Genomic DNA, 16942 nt, shown 5'->3' with positions numbered 1-16942 from the left:
GTGCAGTTAGCTGCAAATCTGACTGATTTGACTATAAAATTACTTGTATAAATTGGGATGGATGTTTTTGTAAGGTGCTACACATTTTTAAACTGAATCAAACTGATTATATTTAGGGTCTGAATGCAAATGCATGCGACACTTTTCAGAATAATATGCTTAATTATACTTTGCTTGTTATGTTGGTCAATAAATAAAATCCACAAAAAAATCAATTTTATGTCTGTAGTTGTACTGAGTGCAAAACATGGGAAAGATTTAGGTGGTGTGAATACTTTTCTAATGTGTTTCAGAAACTGAAAAAAAAAACATTCAGAGCAAAGTAAAGCTTCATGTAAGATAAACTGAAAGTAGCTCAAGTAGCAGTTATTTTAGAAAGGCAGCACATACTAAAATATAAAAATAAAGAACCCTGCTTAATACGAAGCTTAAAACTGCTAAGTTGACTGTCTACTGGGTTTTATACATTCTTATTTATCAAAAACTTATTACAACTTATTGTACCAGCTGACAGTAGGTATTTTTGTCTGAAAACTCTGTAAAATCTTGAAGAATTATTCCCTGCCACTGCTGGACATTCTCACCTTTGGCTTCCTTCCAGTCACTCTCAGCAGAGTCCAGGTTCATTTTTAGAGGCATGGCGGTTAAAACTCCAGTGTGGAGGGCCTGTACCAGAGCGCCTGTGCCCACCCCGAGGGCAGCACCGAGGGCAAACTTGCCCAGCCAGCCTCTCCTCCCCCTTGGTGAAGAGGAACCGTTAGCCTGGCTGGATTTGCGAAGCGCCGCTGCAGTGGTGGAGAATCTGTCACCTCGGACTGCGGCGTTAATATGGCTTCGTACAGGACTCGTTACTCCCGTCCCTCTGAGCTGGGGGCTACCCGGAGGTAACAAGTGCCTGAACTTGACACCGGATGTCTGGAAGTCAGCTCGGATAAGGGACAGAGCGCCGCAGGGCAGGGCTCTGATGTGTGAAACTCGAGCTGACATTAGCACTGCCATGTGTAGGTAACACCAAGCAGACAGCAAAGAGTTGGGTTTCAAAGTTGAAAGTGTCGGACACACTGCTGTTAGCTTTCACTTTCGATACAAACACACCCCTCACTGCAAAATCACATGTGCCATTTTTGTTTCGGAAGTTAACGTGTGGAATGTACCATCAACCAGGGGTGTTCCATGATCACCACTAACTGATTAAAATCAAGAAATACTAATAACTGCTGTATATTTCGGATTCTGGTAATCATAATAAAAGAAAAGAGTGGTATCTCAAATAAATGTAATATTATCAGCGCTGTGTTTTATTATCTGTATATCCCATAAACGAGTGAAAATGGAAGAGTCGAAGCTAACGGTCACAACTCAGTGTGAGCTTCACGGCTGTCGGAAATTACACATTGGGGTAAAACAATGGCCGTTTGAATGTAACGGTGTTCTGACTATCTGTGCTACAGATTTTCCTACCGTAGCACGGATAGATAGATATGTCTATCTGTCGGTGCTACGCGTCTAAAACGTCTACCGTGATGTTTACCAACCGAAAACTATAACAGGCTGTGTTAATGTTAAATATTGTCGCTGGATAACATTATTTGAGTGATGAGACTGAAGTGGAAGAATAGGAGTTATGCTTAGCATAGCATTGGAACAATTTATATACACGACAAAAAACACAAAACTATCACTTCCGTCATCAGAATATCATGCCCGTTTAAAACGAAAAGCTATCCCAGATGTTTGCTCTAATCCTTTTATGAGAATATCCTCCCTTTTAAGAAATATTTTAAATAGGTATTTGTAAGAATGAAACACTTGTCAGACTGGTGAAACAGGTCTTTATTGAAATTAAATTAAACACAGACATCGACAAAATCAAATACAGTTCACAGCAAGCTCTTTTTTGCGCTTTAATACGTTGTATGGCAGTCTATTATCAGATGCAGCGTGGCCACAATGTGTCCACCGGATTGAGCAGGTCACTGTGCACCTGAAACGACAGGATTTAATGTACACTAATATTGCATCGCTATCACAGCTTCAATATCTCACATAATATTGCTACCATGCTCTATTTACCGGACAAGTAATTCATCTGTTGGTTTTAGGGGTTTCTTTAAGGACGACTGTTGACAGACAAGATATGAGAGCAACAATGAGCATCTCCATGAATCAACAGCCGTTACAGCACTGGATTCTCTTTGACCTGCTTCAAAATAAATATTTAGAACTTGGTACAAACAAATTATTCCACCTTAGCTCACTTCTAGCACACAAACAATTATAGCAGCACTGTTGGTGCATGGTGCTTCTAGCTTTTACTCAAACTGAAATAAATCAAGTATTTGTTAAACGGGTCTGTAACACGCCGTCTGCTGTCAGAGGGCTGCTCTGTTTTTCAAAGAAAACATTTAAAACCCATTACATTATAGCAGTAAACTGTCATAGTAGAAGCATGTTTTCTAATTGGTGGTTCAATACGAACACAAGCTTCAGACAAAATGGGAAGATTTCTGAATTAAAAGGTCCCTTTCAATCAATTTACTCTATAAATGTAACAATCAAAAGCCAAATAACAAACTCATATGGTATTTTAAAACTCAAAATGCACATTTCACTTTGAGCTGATCTCATTCATTTTGCAAATTTTTTTTGTTGGATAATAAATTAAGGAACCAAAAAGAAAATCTGAAGAGCCGCTTTGAAGCCAAAAGAGCCGGTTTTCTAAAAAGAGTCAGAATCCCCATGTTGCCATGATCCCAGTGTTGTATAGTAACGAAGTAAAAATACTTCACTACTTTACTTAAGTATATTTTGGAGTACTTCATACTTTCCTGGAGTATGAAAATTTTTGATGACTTTCACTTTTACTTCACTATATTTCCGAACTTAATTGCGTACTTTTACTCCGATACATTTTCAATGTGTGGTTTAGTTACTCGTTACAAAAAAGCGAGAGAGAGAAACGCAAGTGTTTTGACCCCACCTACTGATTAGCAAGTAGCAAGTAGGCTACCGAACAAAGTCCGTAGCCTGCTTGCCTCGGCTTGTTCATCACCACCAATAGGATACTTCTTCTTCTTCTTCTTTTCTATTATGGCGGATCACAAGCAACTTTAAGGTGCATACCGCCACCTACTGTACATGAGTGTGTAGAAGCATTACTTCATATCTATTAAATTCTACTTTTTAATTTTGTATTCTTAAGATAAATAAACAATGCTTTCCTTACTTTGTGAATATCTGTTATGTTTCCTTCATTTCCTAATATACCTTTAAGATTCCATTCATGCCCCATATTTCTAACTATTCTCTTTAATTCTTCCCTTTCGAGTTCATTTGACTTACATTTCATCAAGATGTGTTCTACATTTTCTTTCACTCCACATCTCTCACAGTTATCATTATTTTTCCTCCCTATTGTATAAAGCATGCCATTTAAGTAGGTATGACCTACTCTTAATCTACTAATTATTATTTCTTCTCTTCTGTTTCTTTCATTAATGCTTCGAATTTGAACTGACTTTTGTACTTCATATAATCTTCTTCCTTTCTTATCTTCATTCCACATTTTTTGCCATTTCTTGATTTCTTTACTTTTAATTAGGATACACCTGTTTCACTTCTCCCATTAAACACAAAGCAAGTCTCGCAATCAGTAGCAGTCACATGGAAATTCTATCTTACAAAAACTCCCCGTCCAACTTGAAGAAACACATCGAGGTAACTTCTTATGAAATGGTTATAATCCTCCTGTTTCAGTAACTATAGCTTGGTCACTAGGCACTACTGTATTGTGAAATCTTGACCATAAATGAACTTTGTTTGGCATTGTTTCAGTTCCACACGTGGTGTATTTAGCTTAGGCCTAATGTTGACTGTAGCAGGCTACCTAGACTCCTCTGTTCAAGGGGGACAGAAGCCATAGCGATAGCAATTTAGACTAAATTTAACGAATATAGTAAAGGCATGCAAGTTCAAAACCAGGTTTACAGATGCCAATAAGCTGCATTTCCCTCTCAATTCTTTTTTTCTTTTGCATAATGACCAGTTGTGTGCACCACCTACTGACTGTAGCATTGACTGATTCACTGATTTGTGAAGTAGAGTAATCGTAACAGCTCTTTTTCTTCATGTTGGCCGCATTTTCTGTACTATTTATTTTTCTCATTTTCAGCACTGACCTTACTTGAAGGGAAAACTTAAGGCTTACAAAAACTTTGTATTTTCTGTCCTGGAGGGTTTACTAAGAAGCTGGTTCAGTTGTAAAGCAGGTTAAGTTAACCTTGTGCTATAGGTAAAGCACCTAATTTTCTTAACTAAATGATGCCTGCAGGTATATCTATTAGCAGGTTTAATTTTGCCTGCACTTGGTTGTGTACATTATTTTAAGTGTATTTGACAAGTTTACCAAAATATAAAAAATGTCATTCAAACTGCATTTGCTTTGTTTTACTTTTTACTTGTACTTTTCATTACATTACTTGAGTACATCCATTTTTACAGTAATTTCCATACTTAAGTACAAGAAGTTTCAGATACTTTAAGACTTTAACTCAAGTAACATTTCAGTCAGTGACTTCGACTTTTACCAAAGTCATATTTTGGAGAGGTACTTGTACTTTTACTTGACTCTGAGATTTCAGTACTTTATACAACACTGCATGATCCCCTCTCACTTCCCCGAGCTCAGACAGGTGGTCAGTACCTCACCTGCACACAGAGACCCCACACAGAAACTGATCTTAGAGTTTTTGATTCCCAGACGAAACATTGGTTAAAACAAATACATGAAGACTGATTTATACTGACCTATATTGCTTTCTCTGATATACATTCTGACATGCATTTTTATGTTTTTCTTGTTTAAAGTCGCAGAAATTCAAGGTAGGTGTCTGTGTATATGACAGGAATTTTAAACTTTTGATATTGTTACTTATACCTTCTTTTTAGGCATTTTGGACATTTTTTTTTACTGTTTTCAAAATTTAATCAATGAATCTGAAATTAATCTTTTTAAAATGTTTAAAAAATGCACCTTTAAATGTATGTACATGACAAACCGTGAAAATATTTAATTTGTTTTTGGTTGCACTTAAGGCACTGTTTTATGTGAAACATTTTATAAATTTTAGCAAACACCTAAATGAACATTGTTTTTTAGCCAAACCAAAGAAACTTGTCTTTTGAAATTAAGGAGTAATATCACACACCCTTAAATTACTAACATCTGGCAAGGCAACTCACACAAGTGGTTTAAATGTGAACGACACACAGATGTTGCGTAATATGTCATTCAACACAGGCTGTCAGTCAGAAGTTAACTGGCGTTCACATTTCCGCCTGGCGGAAACTGACAAAGAAAAAAAGGAACAAGATTTTTTTTTTTTTTTTTTTTACACGGGTGACACAAGCAGCCAAGGCAGAGGCTTCAGCACACACCACAACCTGCCCTACCCAAGAGAGGTAAGACTGGTGCAAGTTCTCACAGTAGACCAGGGAAACGTCTTCAGCTGTCTGACAGAGACAAGAGGAACCCACCAGGTCCAGTTCTTAAAATCGTGGACGAAGGAGACTGACGGTACTGTCTTTTACAAGATGTCTGTGTGTGCGGGCGAAAGCATGAGAACAGAGAAAATAACACTGGGTTTTTATATTTTGAGCTTCTTTATGAAATATAAAAATATAGAGGTAATTTAAGAAGTTCTTTATGACTGTATGAATTGGACACAAATGATCATTTAAACATAAAAATGTCAAAAATGTCTAGGCCTTCGAGTAAAAGTGGAGAGTTTGAAGCATGTTATCTTTATGCAGTGCCACCGTCATCTGTAGTTGTCTTGTAAAATAGATTATGATTTTGAAAGGTAAACATATTTTAGACCCAGAAGTAAAATCTAATTTTATATGGGCTTTTATTTACATGTAGGAGGTGAGTGTGTCACCATCGAATGAACAACCAAGCCCATATTGGGTTTCTAATTCCCCTCCTGCACGCATTTGAAAAGCGGAAGTATGCGTCCATGGTGATAGTTTAAGACCGAAACAGGAAATACTGTTTAAACTTGACATGTCACTCATAGTGTATGTTTGTGTCTCCATGTCACTCAGTATCAGGTGATATTGACCATGGAGAAGGGCTATCTTCCACTAAGCAACACTTGTACAGTTCTTTTTATTATTTCTATATAAATAAAAAATAAGTAGGGAACATTTTACTCTAACAGAAGTGACCTTATGTGTGTAATTTGTGTTCATAATGTTGGTTTTTATCCTGCTGGAGATGTCACAGGCTGTAATTCATGTTTTTCCTGAGCACAGTCTTACCTTCAGCCTTTCCTTCACACACTCTGCTCTTGTCTCTCTCAGAGTATGGCGGCGTGGGACCTGTCAGTCAAAGTGGAGGACCTGGGGCCTGATGCCCCTTCTGTCACTATCAGCGTTGCCTCTGACCTCCATGTTGGAGGGGTTATCCTCAAGCTGGTGGAAAAGACACGTGAGTCAAGCTATCTGTTTTTAACCTCTCTCTCTCAATCACATGGGCCGACAGTAGAAACTTAGTCATTTCATGGGCTTGCAAATGTATTCATATTTGATTTTTTTTTTCTACATTGTGCTAGATTTTAAGAAATTTTATTGGTATTTTATGTAATTATTGAAAATAAAACTTTATTGTTTAGTTCAAGGCAAAGGATAAATGTGCAAATCTGAAAGTTGTTGTTTTGGTATTAATTTTGACATCCTTAAATAAAGTTGTTATACATCACTTGGTCAAAAAAATACTAACACTGCCCATCGATTCAACACACCATTCCAGTGGTGAAACATGGTGGGTGCATTATCATGCTATGGGAATGTCCTTTTGGAAGGTGAACCTCCACACCAATCTGAAATATTTTATAGTCTCCTCAAAGGTTTTCTTCCAGGATTCCCCTGAATTTAGCTCCATTCATCTTCCCATCAGCTATGATCAAATTTAGTGTCTTTGCTGAAGAAAAGACTTCACATTTCACACAACATGATTCAGTTACCACATTGTTTCACAATGGGGATGCCTTGTGAGGAGCAGGGTGGCTTGTTTTAATAGAAAACTTCTGAAGGCTTCTGACGTTTATTGAACAGCGTTTTGTTTAGGAATATAATAATAATAATAATAACCTTGATTTAAACAGGTTTGTCCCATTGAGATTTGAATATCTCTTTTACAAGCAAGCCAAGGATCATACAAAGAGAAAGGAAAAAACACCCAATTACAAAAGATAGTCACAATAAACAGACATAAAATAAAACATACGTCATTGACTCAAGTAAAACAATTGCACTTCTGTATCTTGAAAGTAATGGGATCTAGCATAGTCTTAAATAAAATCTGATTACTAGAGGTTGAAAACAAATTCAAACAAATAGTTTGTAAAGCAAACTAAAACAGAGTTAGTTTCCTTCACTTCACAGTTATGCAACACTTTGTTTTTTTGGTCAATCCAAGAAAATCCCAATAAAATATACCAGGGAGGTCAGAGTTCTTTTCTAAAGCTCCCAACAAGAATTAAATCATGTCGTATGTTCATCCTTAGATTCAGTTTTATAATTCAATTCCATAAAATTTCATAAAATTTATAGTACAATACAGACACATTCAGCTGATGGTTCAATGTAAATTAGTGAAAGGTTATCTCTCCAAGGAAGCCTGTCTGTTTGCATAGAGTAGTTGACTTCGGCAGCAATCCCTCCTCCTGAGCAAGCATGTCATGCCACAGGGGGAGAGGAACCTCTTTCTTCAACACGAGGAAACATCCAGCAGAACCAGGCCCAGTCCATCTGCTGCAACAGCTGGCAGTTAAGAGAAAGGAAAGAAACAGATAAACAATAATACAAAAAATGAAGAGAGCATTAATGTTTGTTGACATGTAGTCTGCCTGAGGGTATTCAGTGCCAACGTGTTGTGAGATTAAAATAGCCAAGCATAGGTGTCTGTAATTAATCCAGGTATTTCTTTCTTGTCTTATACAGAGATGCAGCGTGACTGGTCGGATCATGCGCTGTGGTGGGAGCAGAAGCATCAGTGGCTCCTGCGGACAGCCTGGACTCTGGAGAAATACGGGATTCACGCTGATGCCCGTCTGCTGTTCATGCCGCAACATAAGCCACTTAAACTGGGTTTGCCCAACGGTAAAACTGTGATGCTGAGGGCCTGCTTCTCCAACCCCGTCTTCCAGACCGTGATGGGAATCTGCAGGATGCTCAGTAGGTTTTTCTTTCTTCCCTCTTTCTGCCTTTTTTGTCTCTCTTGCACATTTATCTCAAAGCACTGATGTTTATATTTATATTGTTGAGTCTTTTCCCTCAGTCTCAACAAGCAGCTCTTTGATTTTGGTCATTACAAGAAAAAAAAAAACGTTTCTCAGTCTCTTTCATGCTTTCATTTATTCTAACTTAAGCAATGCTTGGTCTCATTTCCTCACCAGAAATCCCCAGAAAAGGTAGCAGACTGAAAATAGTTTAAAAAGCAACAAACTTAAGTGAAATGACAAAACTGGCTTGGAAACAAGAACGCTTAAAGGGTTCAGGCTTTGAATGACCTGACTGATACTAATACCATAAATTAAGCTGGAAGTTGACTTTCAGTTGGTGTATGAATGTATAAACATTGTGAGTGTGGCTGCAGGTGTTGATTTTGAAGCACAGGCATTCTTGGTCGCTGCCCTTCTTTCCTTGTTGAAATTAAACTGGTTTCTCTATTGCTTCTGTGAATGGGCAGCTATTATCTTTGAACAACTTAATTACAGTGATGAGCTCTGAAAACAGAATCCCCTGATCAATTCTGTTGATGTCCCTATGGGACCTGGAGCAGCCCGTGTTGTTTCAACACTGTACAACACTAGTGCACCTACTAAAATTGGCCAGAATGGTGAGATTTGTTTCATAATTAAAAAACTTATGAAGAACATACAGACATTTTTTCACCAGTTTTCTTTAATCACGTATGATCTGACATTCAGTCACTGACCTCATCTAAAATCTGACACAGAAAATGACTCAGCTATTGGGGCACTGAAACATTACTTAAGCATGACCTTCTGATTTGAGGTCATGGATGCAACATTGTAATCATACTGACAAAATGAGAATATTTTTGTCTTTAAGCTACTTTTTAATTAATTTGAGCTGTTGTCCATGTATAATTTGTGCCCAAGCTGTAACTTCCTGGCCAACACCTTCAGATGTATGATAAATATTTCCAAAAAACAACATCTTTCTTCATAATGACATTTATTTTCTGTGTGGGTAAAACACCCACACAGCCTGATGCTGCCACGCCCAGATTTCACAATTAAGTTGCTGCTCTCAGACTTTTCTTACAAACTTAACAATGGTCAGGCCTGTTAAAGCACTTCAATTTTAGCTTCATCCGATCAAACTACATGTATACATTTTTTGCACCGACCAGTTCATACCCACGTTAGGGTCTGTTTCATATCTGCTCTGACAGTGAATGGTTTGAAGTATTCATGTCTTTACTCATCTCTACTGTAGAGAAATGCACAAACCTGATATAAATAAATATTACCAGACAGAAGGAGTTTACTTATGATTGTTTTGGACACAAGAACTGACCAACCCAAATGTGGATCAGAAGCATGACCTATATGGTCTTTAATTAAATTATGTGTCCGTTTTAGGTGTGTTTATGATTATTTCTGTTCATAATTCATCGAAATACTTAAAGAGAATTTAACTAACAAGCAAAGATTAAGTGAAATAGAGAAAGTCAGTGCTGAAGGTTGATTCTGAATAGGAGAGTTTATATTACATAGTTTTGCTATAGATATTAATCAAGAAAACAAAACATTCTTAGCATCAGAAACTGATCATAATCAAAGAGCTTTTAGTATTGTTAATCTTCATTTTCCAACATCTGACTTGTCAGAAGGTTGTGCTTTTACATGGTGAATCTCTTCTCTTGCCTATACTCGTCTGTAGAGCAGGCTAGGTTTTTATTATGATCTGTCATCGCATTTAAGTAAAATGTAAAGGATTCAATCCTGTTATTGTACTGTGTATTCTGCTATCCCAGTGATGACTATAAAACAGTAAATCTAAACCTGATGAAATAGAATTCTGAAGGATTGCTCTAACATTCCTAAACATAAAACACATTTGATATTTTGTAGGGCTAATAAACATCTGTTTACTTTCCTGATCCCCACAGACATCCGCCATCCTGAGGAGCTCTCCCTCCTCCGTCCTGTGGAGGAGAAGAAGAAGAAGAAAGACAAAGATTTGACAGAGGAGATCTACGACCTGACCGAGGTGCCCCTTTCCTCGGGTACACCCACCACATCTTTTTTTACACACTGAAGGCATATTGACAAGGCAAAATGTTTGTTAAAAATAAGTAAATGTAAGCCATTGCGCTTCCCCTTTTTGAGCCTGAATATCTCACAGCAGTTTGCACTCCCACTTCCTGTTCAGTTTCCCGGCCCTGTCTATATAATGGCATGCCAGCTCATTTTGCTGACTCAGAGCAGAGCGAGGGCGTCTACAAGATGCTGTCGGTCACTCAGCCTCCTCCTGCTCCAGAGGTCATCGCCAAGCAGTACAGACCAGCAAGTGTGGTGGACAAATCTCACATCCACGGCAGGTATATTTGCTTATAGCTCATGTGGTAACATCGTCCAAGCAGCTCCACTTTGTAGACACAGCAACTATTTCTTCTATATATATATATATATTTTTTTTTTTTGTGCTAAATTTACACCATCTAAACAATCTAAATTGAAGAAAATACCTCAAATCTTCCTGTGTGATCTAATTTTAAAAAATGCAGTCTGTTTGAGGAACATATTAGGACACAGCTAATGTCTATTCCCACTTAAAATTAGCTAAAATTACACACTGGTCTGCCACAGCAAGAGGACATGATTACAACATCACTACTCATCCTTTTAAATGACATTTGCCACTTTAACTCACAGATATGTTGTTTAATTTTCTCCTGACTGTTGAAGTGAGAGTGAGCACCAAGTTGAGACTGTAAGTTCTGTCTGAAGAAGATTAGAAGATCAATTTTTTAGCAATATTCTATTTTATTGAGATGTGCCTGGGTATTCAGAGGATTTTGGGATTACTTGAAGAGCTTTCAGGGGCAATAGTCATTTTAATTGAAAACAAAGAAAAAGAAAAAAGATTTTGAATCTTTTTACTTCTTTGCCTCTTTATTCTATATTAACTGATTGAAGAGTTTGCAAGGAAAACAATGACAATTTTCTTTAAAATATATATATATAGCCCTGTGACAGACTGGCGACCTGTCCAGGGTGTACCCCGCCTCTCGCCCGGAACGTAGCTGGAGATGGGCACCAGCAACCCTCCCGACCCCATTAGGGACAAGGGTGAACAGAAAATGGATGGATGGATGGATGGATATATATATATATTCTGGGCCCTTTTTCTTGTTTTTTACAACAAACTTTAACACTGAAATTAATTTAATGCAAACACAAACATTATTGTATATATTCACTCATAAAAACACAAACCCATACAGGCTCTGTGTTTTCCCACTCAGGTGGTTGGACTCGTCACGTTGTCTCATGCAGCAAAACATCCAAGAAAATGACCGGCTGTGGCTTCGCTTCAAGTATTACTCTTTCTACGACATAGAACCCAAGGTTTGTGTGTGCTGTTTTAGTGCAATCATTGTGTGTGGGATTGGTAATGTGTCCAATGTCTATTAACTCTTCCATCACCTCAATCTTTACCCCGGCAGTACGATGTTGTGCGTCTCACCCAGCTGTATGAGCAGGCTCGCTGGGCCATCCTGCTGGAAGACATCGACTGCACCGAGGAGGAGATGATGCTTTTTGGAGCGCTGCAGGTAAGATAAAAAAAATTGCTTCTTCTGCTGATGAACGGGGATATGTGTAACTCTCTGAGGGAAGTGGATCATTTTGTCATGAAAGCTTTAAATGTCAAATTTAGCAGAAACTCTAGTGTTCAAGTGCAGATGTTGAAGAAAACTGCTGTGTGAACTCATGTTAAAAGCATTCTGTGTGCAGATTTAAATCTGCAAGTAATTTATAAGTACACAAGTATTTCAAAAATAACGGAATAAACTAAGAATGCCTTGAAAGGCAGCAGATAAATTCAACATGTACAAAACGCCAAATGTCTCATGCCAACTGTCAAGCACAGCGGTGGAGTTATGGTGATTTGGGCTTGTTTGAATTCACTCATTCACTGAGTCTACTGTGAATGTTTCTGTGCACAAAAGAATCAAAACTGGATCATGCAACAGGGCAATGATCCAAACACAGTAACACATCTACAGAAGAATAACAGAAAAAAGGAAACGACTCAAGAGGTTGCAATGGCCTAGTCCAAGTTCAGGCCTGAAATGATTTGAAAGGATGTGACAGGACCTTAAGAGAGGTTGCAAGAACATTAAAAAGATGTGAGTGATCAAATAGGACAATAATTCCTGGATGTTCCTGTGAAATCTACAGAATTATTAAGTAGACTCCATTTTACATTTATTTCAGGTTTTCGATTTTGTAAAACCAATGCATCAGAAGCTGCTGTTAATACTTCTGGGTATTTGTGTAATTTTAAAAGCTTCCTTGTAGATACAATAAACCTAATAGGCCATTTTTATGAACTATATTTGCCCTGACCTTCAGCTAACAGCTTCTATACTTATGTCTCTTTCTGTCCTCTCTTACATGTAAAATCATTTAGTACCACATCAATAAGGTGGCCCTGTCGGAGCCCCAGATGATGAGCTCCAACGCGGCCCTGGACGACCTGGAATCGGCCCTTCAGTCCCTGGAGGTCAAGATGGAGGGAGAGAGCAGCTCCGCCTCAGACCTGCTGGTAGCTTGGATTTTAATTCTTAATCGCTGATAAAAAATGAAGCTCCACCTTTGAGCAACTGAAATGTTTTATTAATTTAGGTTTTATTTTGATTGATTGTAATAATAATGACAATAGAAAAAAAACATATTGTAGGTAATTTAACAAGAGGAGCATACAATCATCTTTTCTGAACTTTTATTCAGGAAAATATGACAGCACCAGATCTCAACGACTACTTGAAGATATTCAGGTCAGATTTGAACACTGATTATCATATTACTTCTAGAAAATATTTTTGATGAAACCAAGCAATGCTTGTGCATTTCAGGCCGAAGAGGCTCACTCTGAAGGGATATAAGCAGTACTGGTTCAAATTCCAGGATACGTCCATCTCTTACTTCAAGAGCAAAGAGGAGAGCATTGGAGAGCCCATTCAACAGATTAACCTTAAAGGTACAGAAAACAAATTTTAATTTGAAAGAAAAAGTTGCTTTATTTCATCGAATGATTAAACATAAACAAATTGATAGATGGAATGGGGTTCTTCTTGCAACCAATGTTTCCCCCTTTTGAAAGATTGTCAGTGAAACTGGTGTTCATAATTCAGCTTTTCAACAGCTAACCCATAATTATCAATGTCCTACTTTGCTTTCCTGCTCTTAGGCTGTGAGGTGGCTCCCGACGTCAACGTTGCAGCACAGAAGTTTCTTATCAGACTGCTGATCCCTGCACCTGAAGGGATGAACGAGGTCTATCTGCGCTGTGAAAATGTCAGTGCCATCGTTCTGTCGTGTGCAGCATTCTGTCTACTTATCTCTGCCTGGCCCACTCGGTTGCACCCACAGACACACCTGTCTAACCCCCCTCCTTCTGCCTGTGGTTCATGTTTTGCAGGAGCAGCAGTACGCTCAGTGGATGGCCGGATGTCGGCTGGCCTCCAAAGGCAAGAGCCTTGCAGACAGCAGCTTCCAGAGTGAGATCCAGAGCATCCGTTCGTTCCTGGCCATGCAAAAGACCAACTCCGGCTCCAGCAATAATTCAGCTGCCAGCGATGAAAGCATAAATACTCACAGTTTGGTGTCACCACGCTACCATAAGAAATACAAGCCCAAACAGGTAGGGGAAGACAGAGTATTTGCACTTCTGCATAGCCAAAATACACAACAGTATTTATTAATTTGGTTTTAAATGGAATCTATTATGCAAAATTCAAATTTTGCATTTTTATATACTTCCATTTGGGTGTCTACTGCTTCTAGAACCAGCCTAAGCACTTAAGAGAAAACCAGCCAGCCATTTTTGGCAATAAGTTAATGTTTTTTGGTGTCTGGAAAATGAGCTGTTTCAAAAACTTCCCAATTGTTTAGTCTCAACCTACGGGCACTGTGCCGTTACCAAGCAACCCCAGCAAAGCCCAGCTCGTCACCTTGCAACCCAAATGGAGCTTCAGGGCCTTTGGTCAACTGGTATTATGCATTTAAAGTGAACAGAGGCTCTAAAACATCTCATTCTTAAAGGAGCTTAAAATAAGCAGAATTGAGTTAACAAAAATCTAATTTTTTAAGAATGATTTTGTGCAAAAAATGTAATGAACATGTTTTGTGTAGCCCATAGAATTATTTTAACCTGCTAAAAGAAGCATGGGTCGCCTTTTATCTGAATATGTGTGTCAAAAAGCATAGATGTATGTTTCATTAAAGAATTGATGTTAGTACTGTAGAGCTAAGCAACTGGTCTTTAATTTTAAAATTTAATTATATCTAAGAAGTTTGCCTGTGCCTGCTTCTCCAGCTGACCCCTCGTATCCTGGACGCCTACCAGAACGTAGCTCAGCTCTCTCTGACAGATGCACTGATGCGCTTCCTGCAGATCTGGCAGGCTCTGCCTGATTTTGGACTCTCATACGTGGTTGTCAGGTAAAGTTTAAATAAATTTGATGCTGCAGAACACAGGAGAGAGGATTTTGGGGTGGCTACACCAACCCCAAAATCCCTGAAAAATCAGAAGGTGGCAGTAGCACTATAATAGCAAATGGCAAGGAAGTTTTAATAACAAATCAAACTGAATCTTTGTTTTTTGTTTCTGTTCATGTATAGGCTAGTGTTAGTCCTGCAGTACTTCTGGCTGTTACAGGAATTTAGAAAAGTAATTGTGCAATGAGCCACGGTTAAATCTATGTGGGGTTGTTTTTAAAAGGTTTCTGATTTTTGTCAAGCCATGGTAGTTTTATGAGATAATTATGGCACTGTGTGCAACAACATTTTAATTATTTGGCAGTTTTTCCACTGGTGTTGCTGACTGTTATTTTTATATTTATAATAAATAGCCACCATAATTAAAGTTCCCCTAAAATTGATATGCACCAAGTAAGGAGGAAATTATAATCCATATTCAAACAAAGCTCTTTATGTTGAAACTGACCACATCCAGTTATCTCCTTACACATAACTGAGCTAAAATAGTGATGAATGACAATAAGCATGACGATACCATGACCAAAGATAAGTCTAAAAGTACAAAATAATGTGTGAAGTGGTGTTCTAGGAACCTTGTAAGAGGTTTATTAATATAAATGTTTTCTGGCCAACAGGTTTAAGGGTAGCAGAAAGGACGAGGTGCTGGGCATCGCCCCGAACCGCCTGATCCGTATCGACCTGGGAGTGGGTGACGTGGTGAAGACTTGGCGCTACAACAACATGAAGCAGTGGAACGTAAACTGGGACATAAAACAGGTCATAATACATGCTGCTATAGCAGCTCAAAAAAATTTTTATTTTCTAGTTGTAAGCAGGTGTTTCATCTTTTAGATACCCAAGATTGAATAATGCCATGCTGAAATGTTTTTAAATTATGCAGAGTTATTGATAAAAATTATTTTAATTGCATTTTTTTTTTGTTTTCCCCAAATCTGATCACTTTCTCAGACTAATGCCTCCTACTGTCACCTTTTTGTCCAGATGGCCATCGAGTTTGAGGGGAATGTGAACATCGCCTTCGGCTGCGTGACGGCTGACTGTAAAATTGTTCACGAGTTCATTGGAGGCTACATTTTCATGTCGACGCGCAGCCGTGAGAAGAGTGACACGCTCAATGAGGAGCTCTTCCATAAGCTGACCGGAGGCCACGAAGCGCTATAATACTGGAATACATAAAGACTGATACATAAACTCCCTCTCTCTGTGAATCCCACCAGGAAAAACACAAAGTTATGGCTCATACCTTCCAAACAGATTTTAATTTACCATCTGCTCCAAATGCACATGACGTACAAAGAGAGTTTAGGACTCCAAACGTCCAATATTGAATTATTTTGTGATGGACTGCTGCTGGTGCAAATAATAGAGGGCCCAAAACCAGAAGCCTGGTGGTCAAACTTATAGAAATACAACGCTGACTCAGACAGCCACTTCTCTCTTTTTTTGCGTGACCACAGGGTCTAACTGTAATCAGCATTGCTCTGGAAGGACTTGTATTAATAACAATACTTGAACACAGCTTTAACAGCCAAATTCAATTAATAAAAAATATACTTTCTGAATAGACTCATTTGTCAGAATGTCACAAATTTTTTTTTTTTTATTAGTGTGATGTAATATTCTGATCATAAATGTCATGTTTTAATGAACTGTAAGCAGAAAATCATAATTAAGAGAAATAAAAGCTTGAAAACATCAGTCTGTAAATTATTGAACATGCCTGTATTATCCCAGCAGAGAATTTAAACGTGAATGAGTTAACTGTTTAAATTGAAAATATAATAAACAAAAGTGTTTCAAGTTTTGTCTTATCTTCTGTCACCGTGGTCACAACAGCGCTCATTTGTTTTCTTACTGAAAGCTCCTAACCAATTATCTCAATCATGCAGAGTGTGTGTGTTTCCATAATCTTGTAAGGAACTGTTGAGGCTGCCCGTTAAACCACAGGGTCTGCATCCTGTTTCCTCAGACTCAGGCTAAACAGAATATCTTCATATAGTCCTTTATTTAAAGTTGCTTCTACAATTGAGCTCTGCACTTAACTTCATCCATCCCATCATTAGCAACAAACTTTCTGGTCCCTGTTTTTTTATTTTTAAAACATTACCACAGATGCT

The 16942-nt window shown here is 38.1% G+C and overlaps 2 protein-coding genes across 4 annotated transcripts in view; one reads left to right on the top strand and one right to left on the bottom strand.

The window, feature by feature from the left end:
• The window catches only part of macrod1 (mono-ADP ribosylhydrolase 1), a 183172-nt gene extending 182036 nt beyond the window's left edge, over positions 1-1136 (bottom strand). For 2 of the 3 annotated variants that reach the window (XM_028008926.1, XM_028008927.1), the window contains exon 1: positions 585-1136. In XM_028008926.1, coding sequence (XP_027864727.1) covers positions 585-999 — 415 coding nt within the window. In that variant the 5' untranslated portion in view covers positions 1000-1136. The remainder of the gene's footprint in view (positions 1-584) is intronic. The other variant, XM_028008924.1, reaches the window with a different exon arrangement.
• Positions 1137-5391: 4255 nt separating this feature from the next.
• fermt3b (FERM domain containing kindlin 3b) lies at positions 5392-16625 on the top strand. Its single transcript, XM_028008642.1, has 15 exons — positions 5392-5575; positions 6364-6490; positions 8005-8238; positions 10205-10321; positions 10468-10636; positions 11564-11666; positions 11765-11872; positions 12733-12867; positions 13053-13099; positions 13178-13302; positions 13513-13619; positions 13744-13965; positions 14641-14765; positions 15440-15581; positions 15807-16625. Exons 2-15 carry the CDS (start codon positions 6367-6369, stop codon positions 15984-15986), a joined length of 1938 nt encoding a protein of 645 aa, XP_027864443.1. The 5' UTR covers positions 5392-5575; positions 6364-6366; the 3' UTR covers positions 15987-16625.
• The last annotated feature ends 317 nt before the right edge of the window (positions 16626-16942 follow it).

The sequence above is a fragment of the Xiphophorus couchianus genome, chromosome 23 (genome assembly GCF_001444195.1).
Source record: "Xiphophorus couchianus chromosome 23, X_couchianus-1.0, whole genome shotgun sequence".
In the NCBI taxonomy this organism is placed as follows: domain Eukaryota; kingdom Metazoa; phylum Chordata; class Actinopteri; order Cyprinodontiformes; family Poeciliidae; genus Xiphophorus; species Xiphophorus couchianus.
The sequence above is the reverse complement of the archived record's forward strand: the minus strand, read 5'-3'. Positions and strand labels throughout refer to the sequence as shown.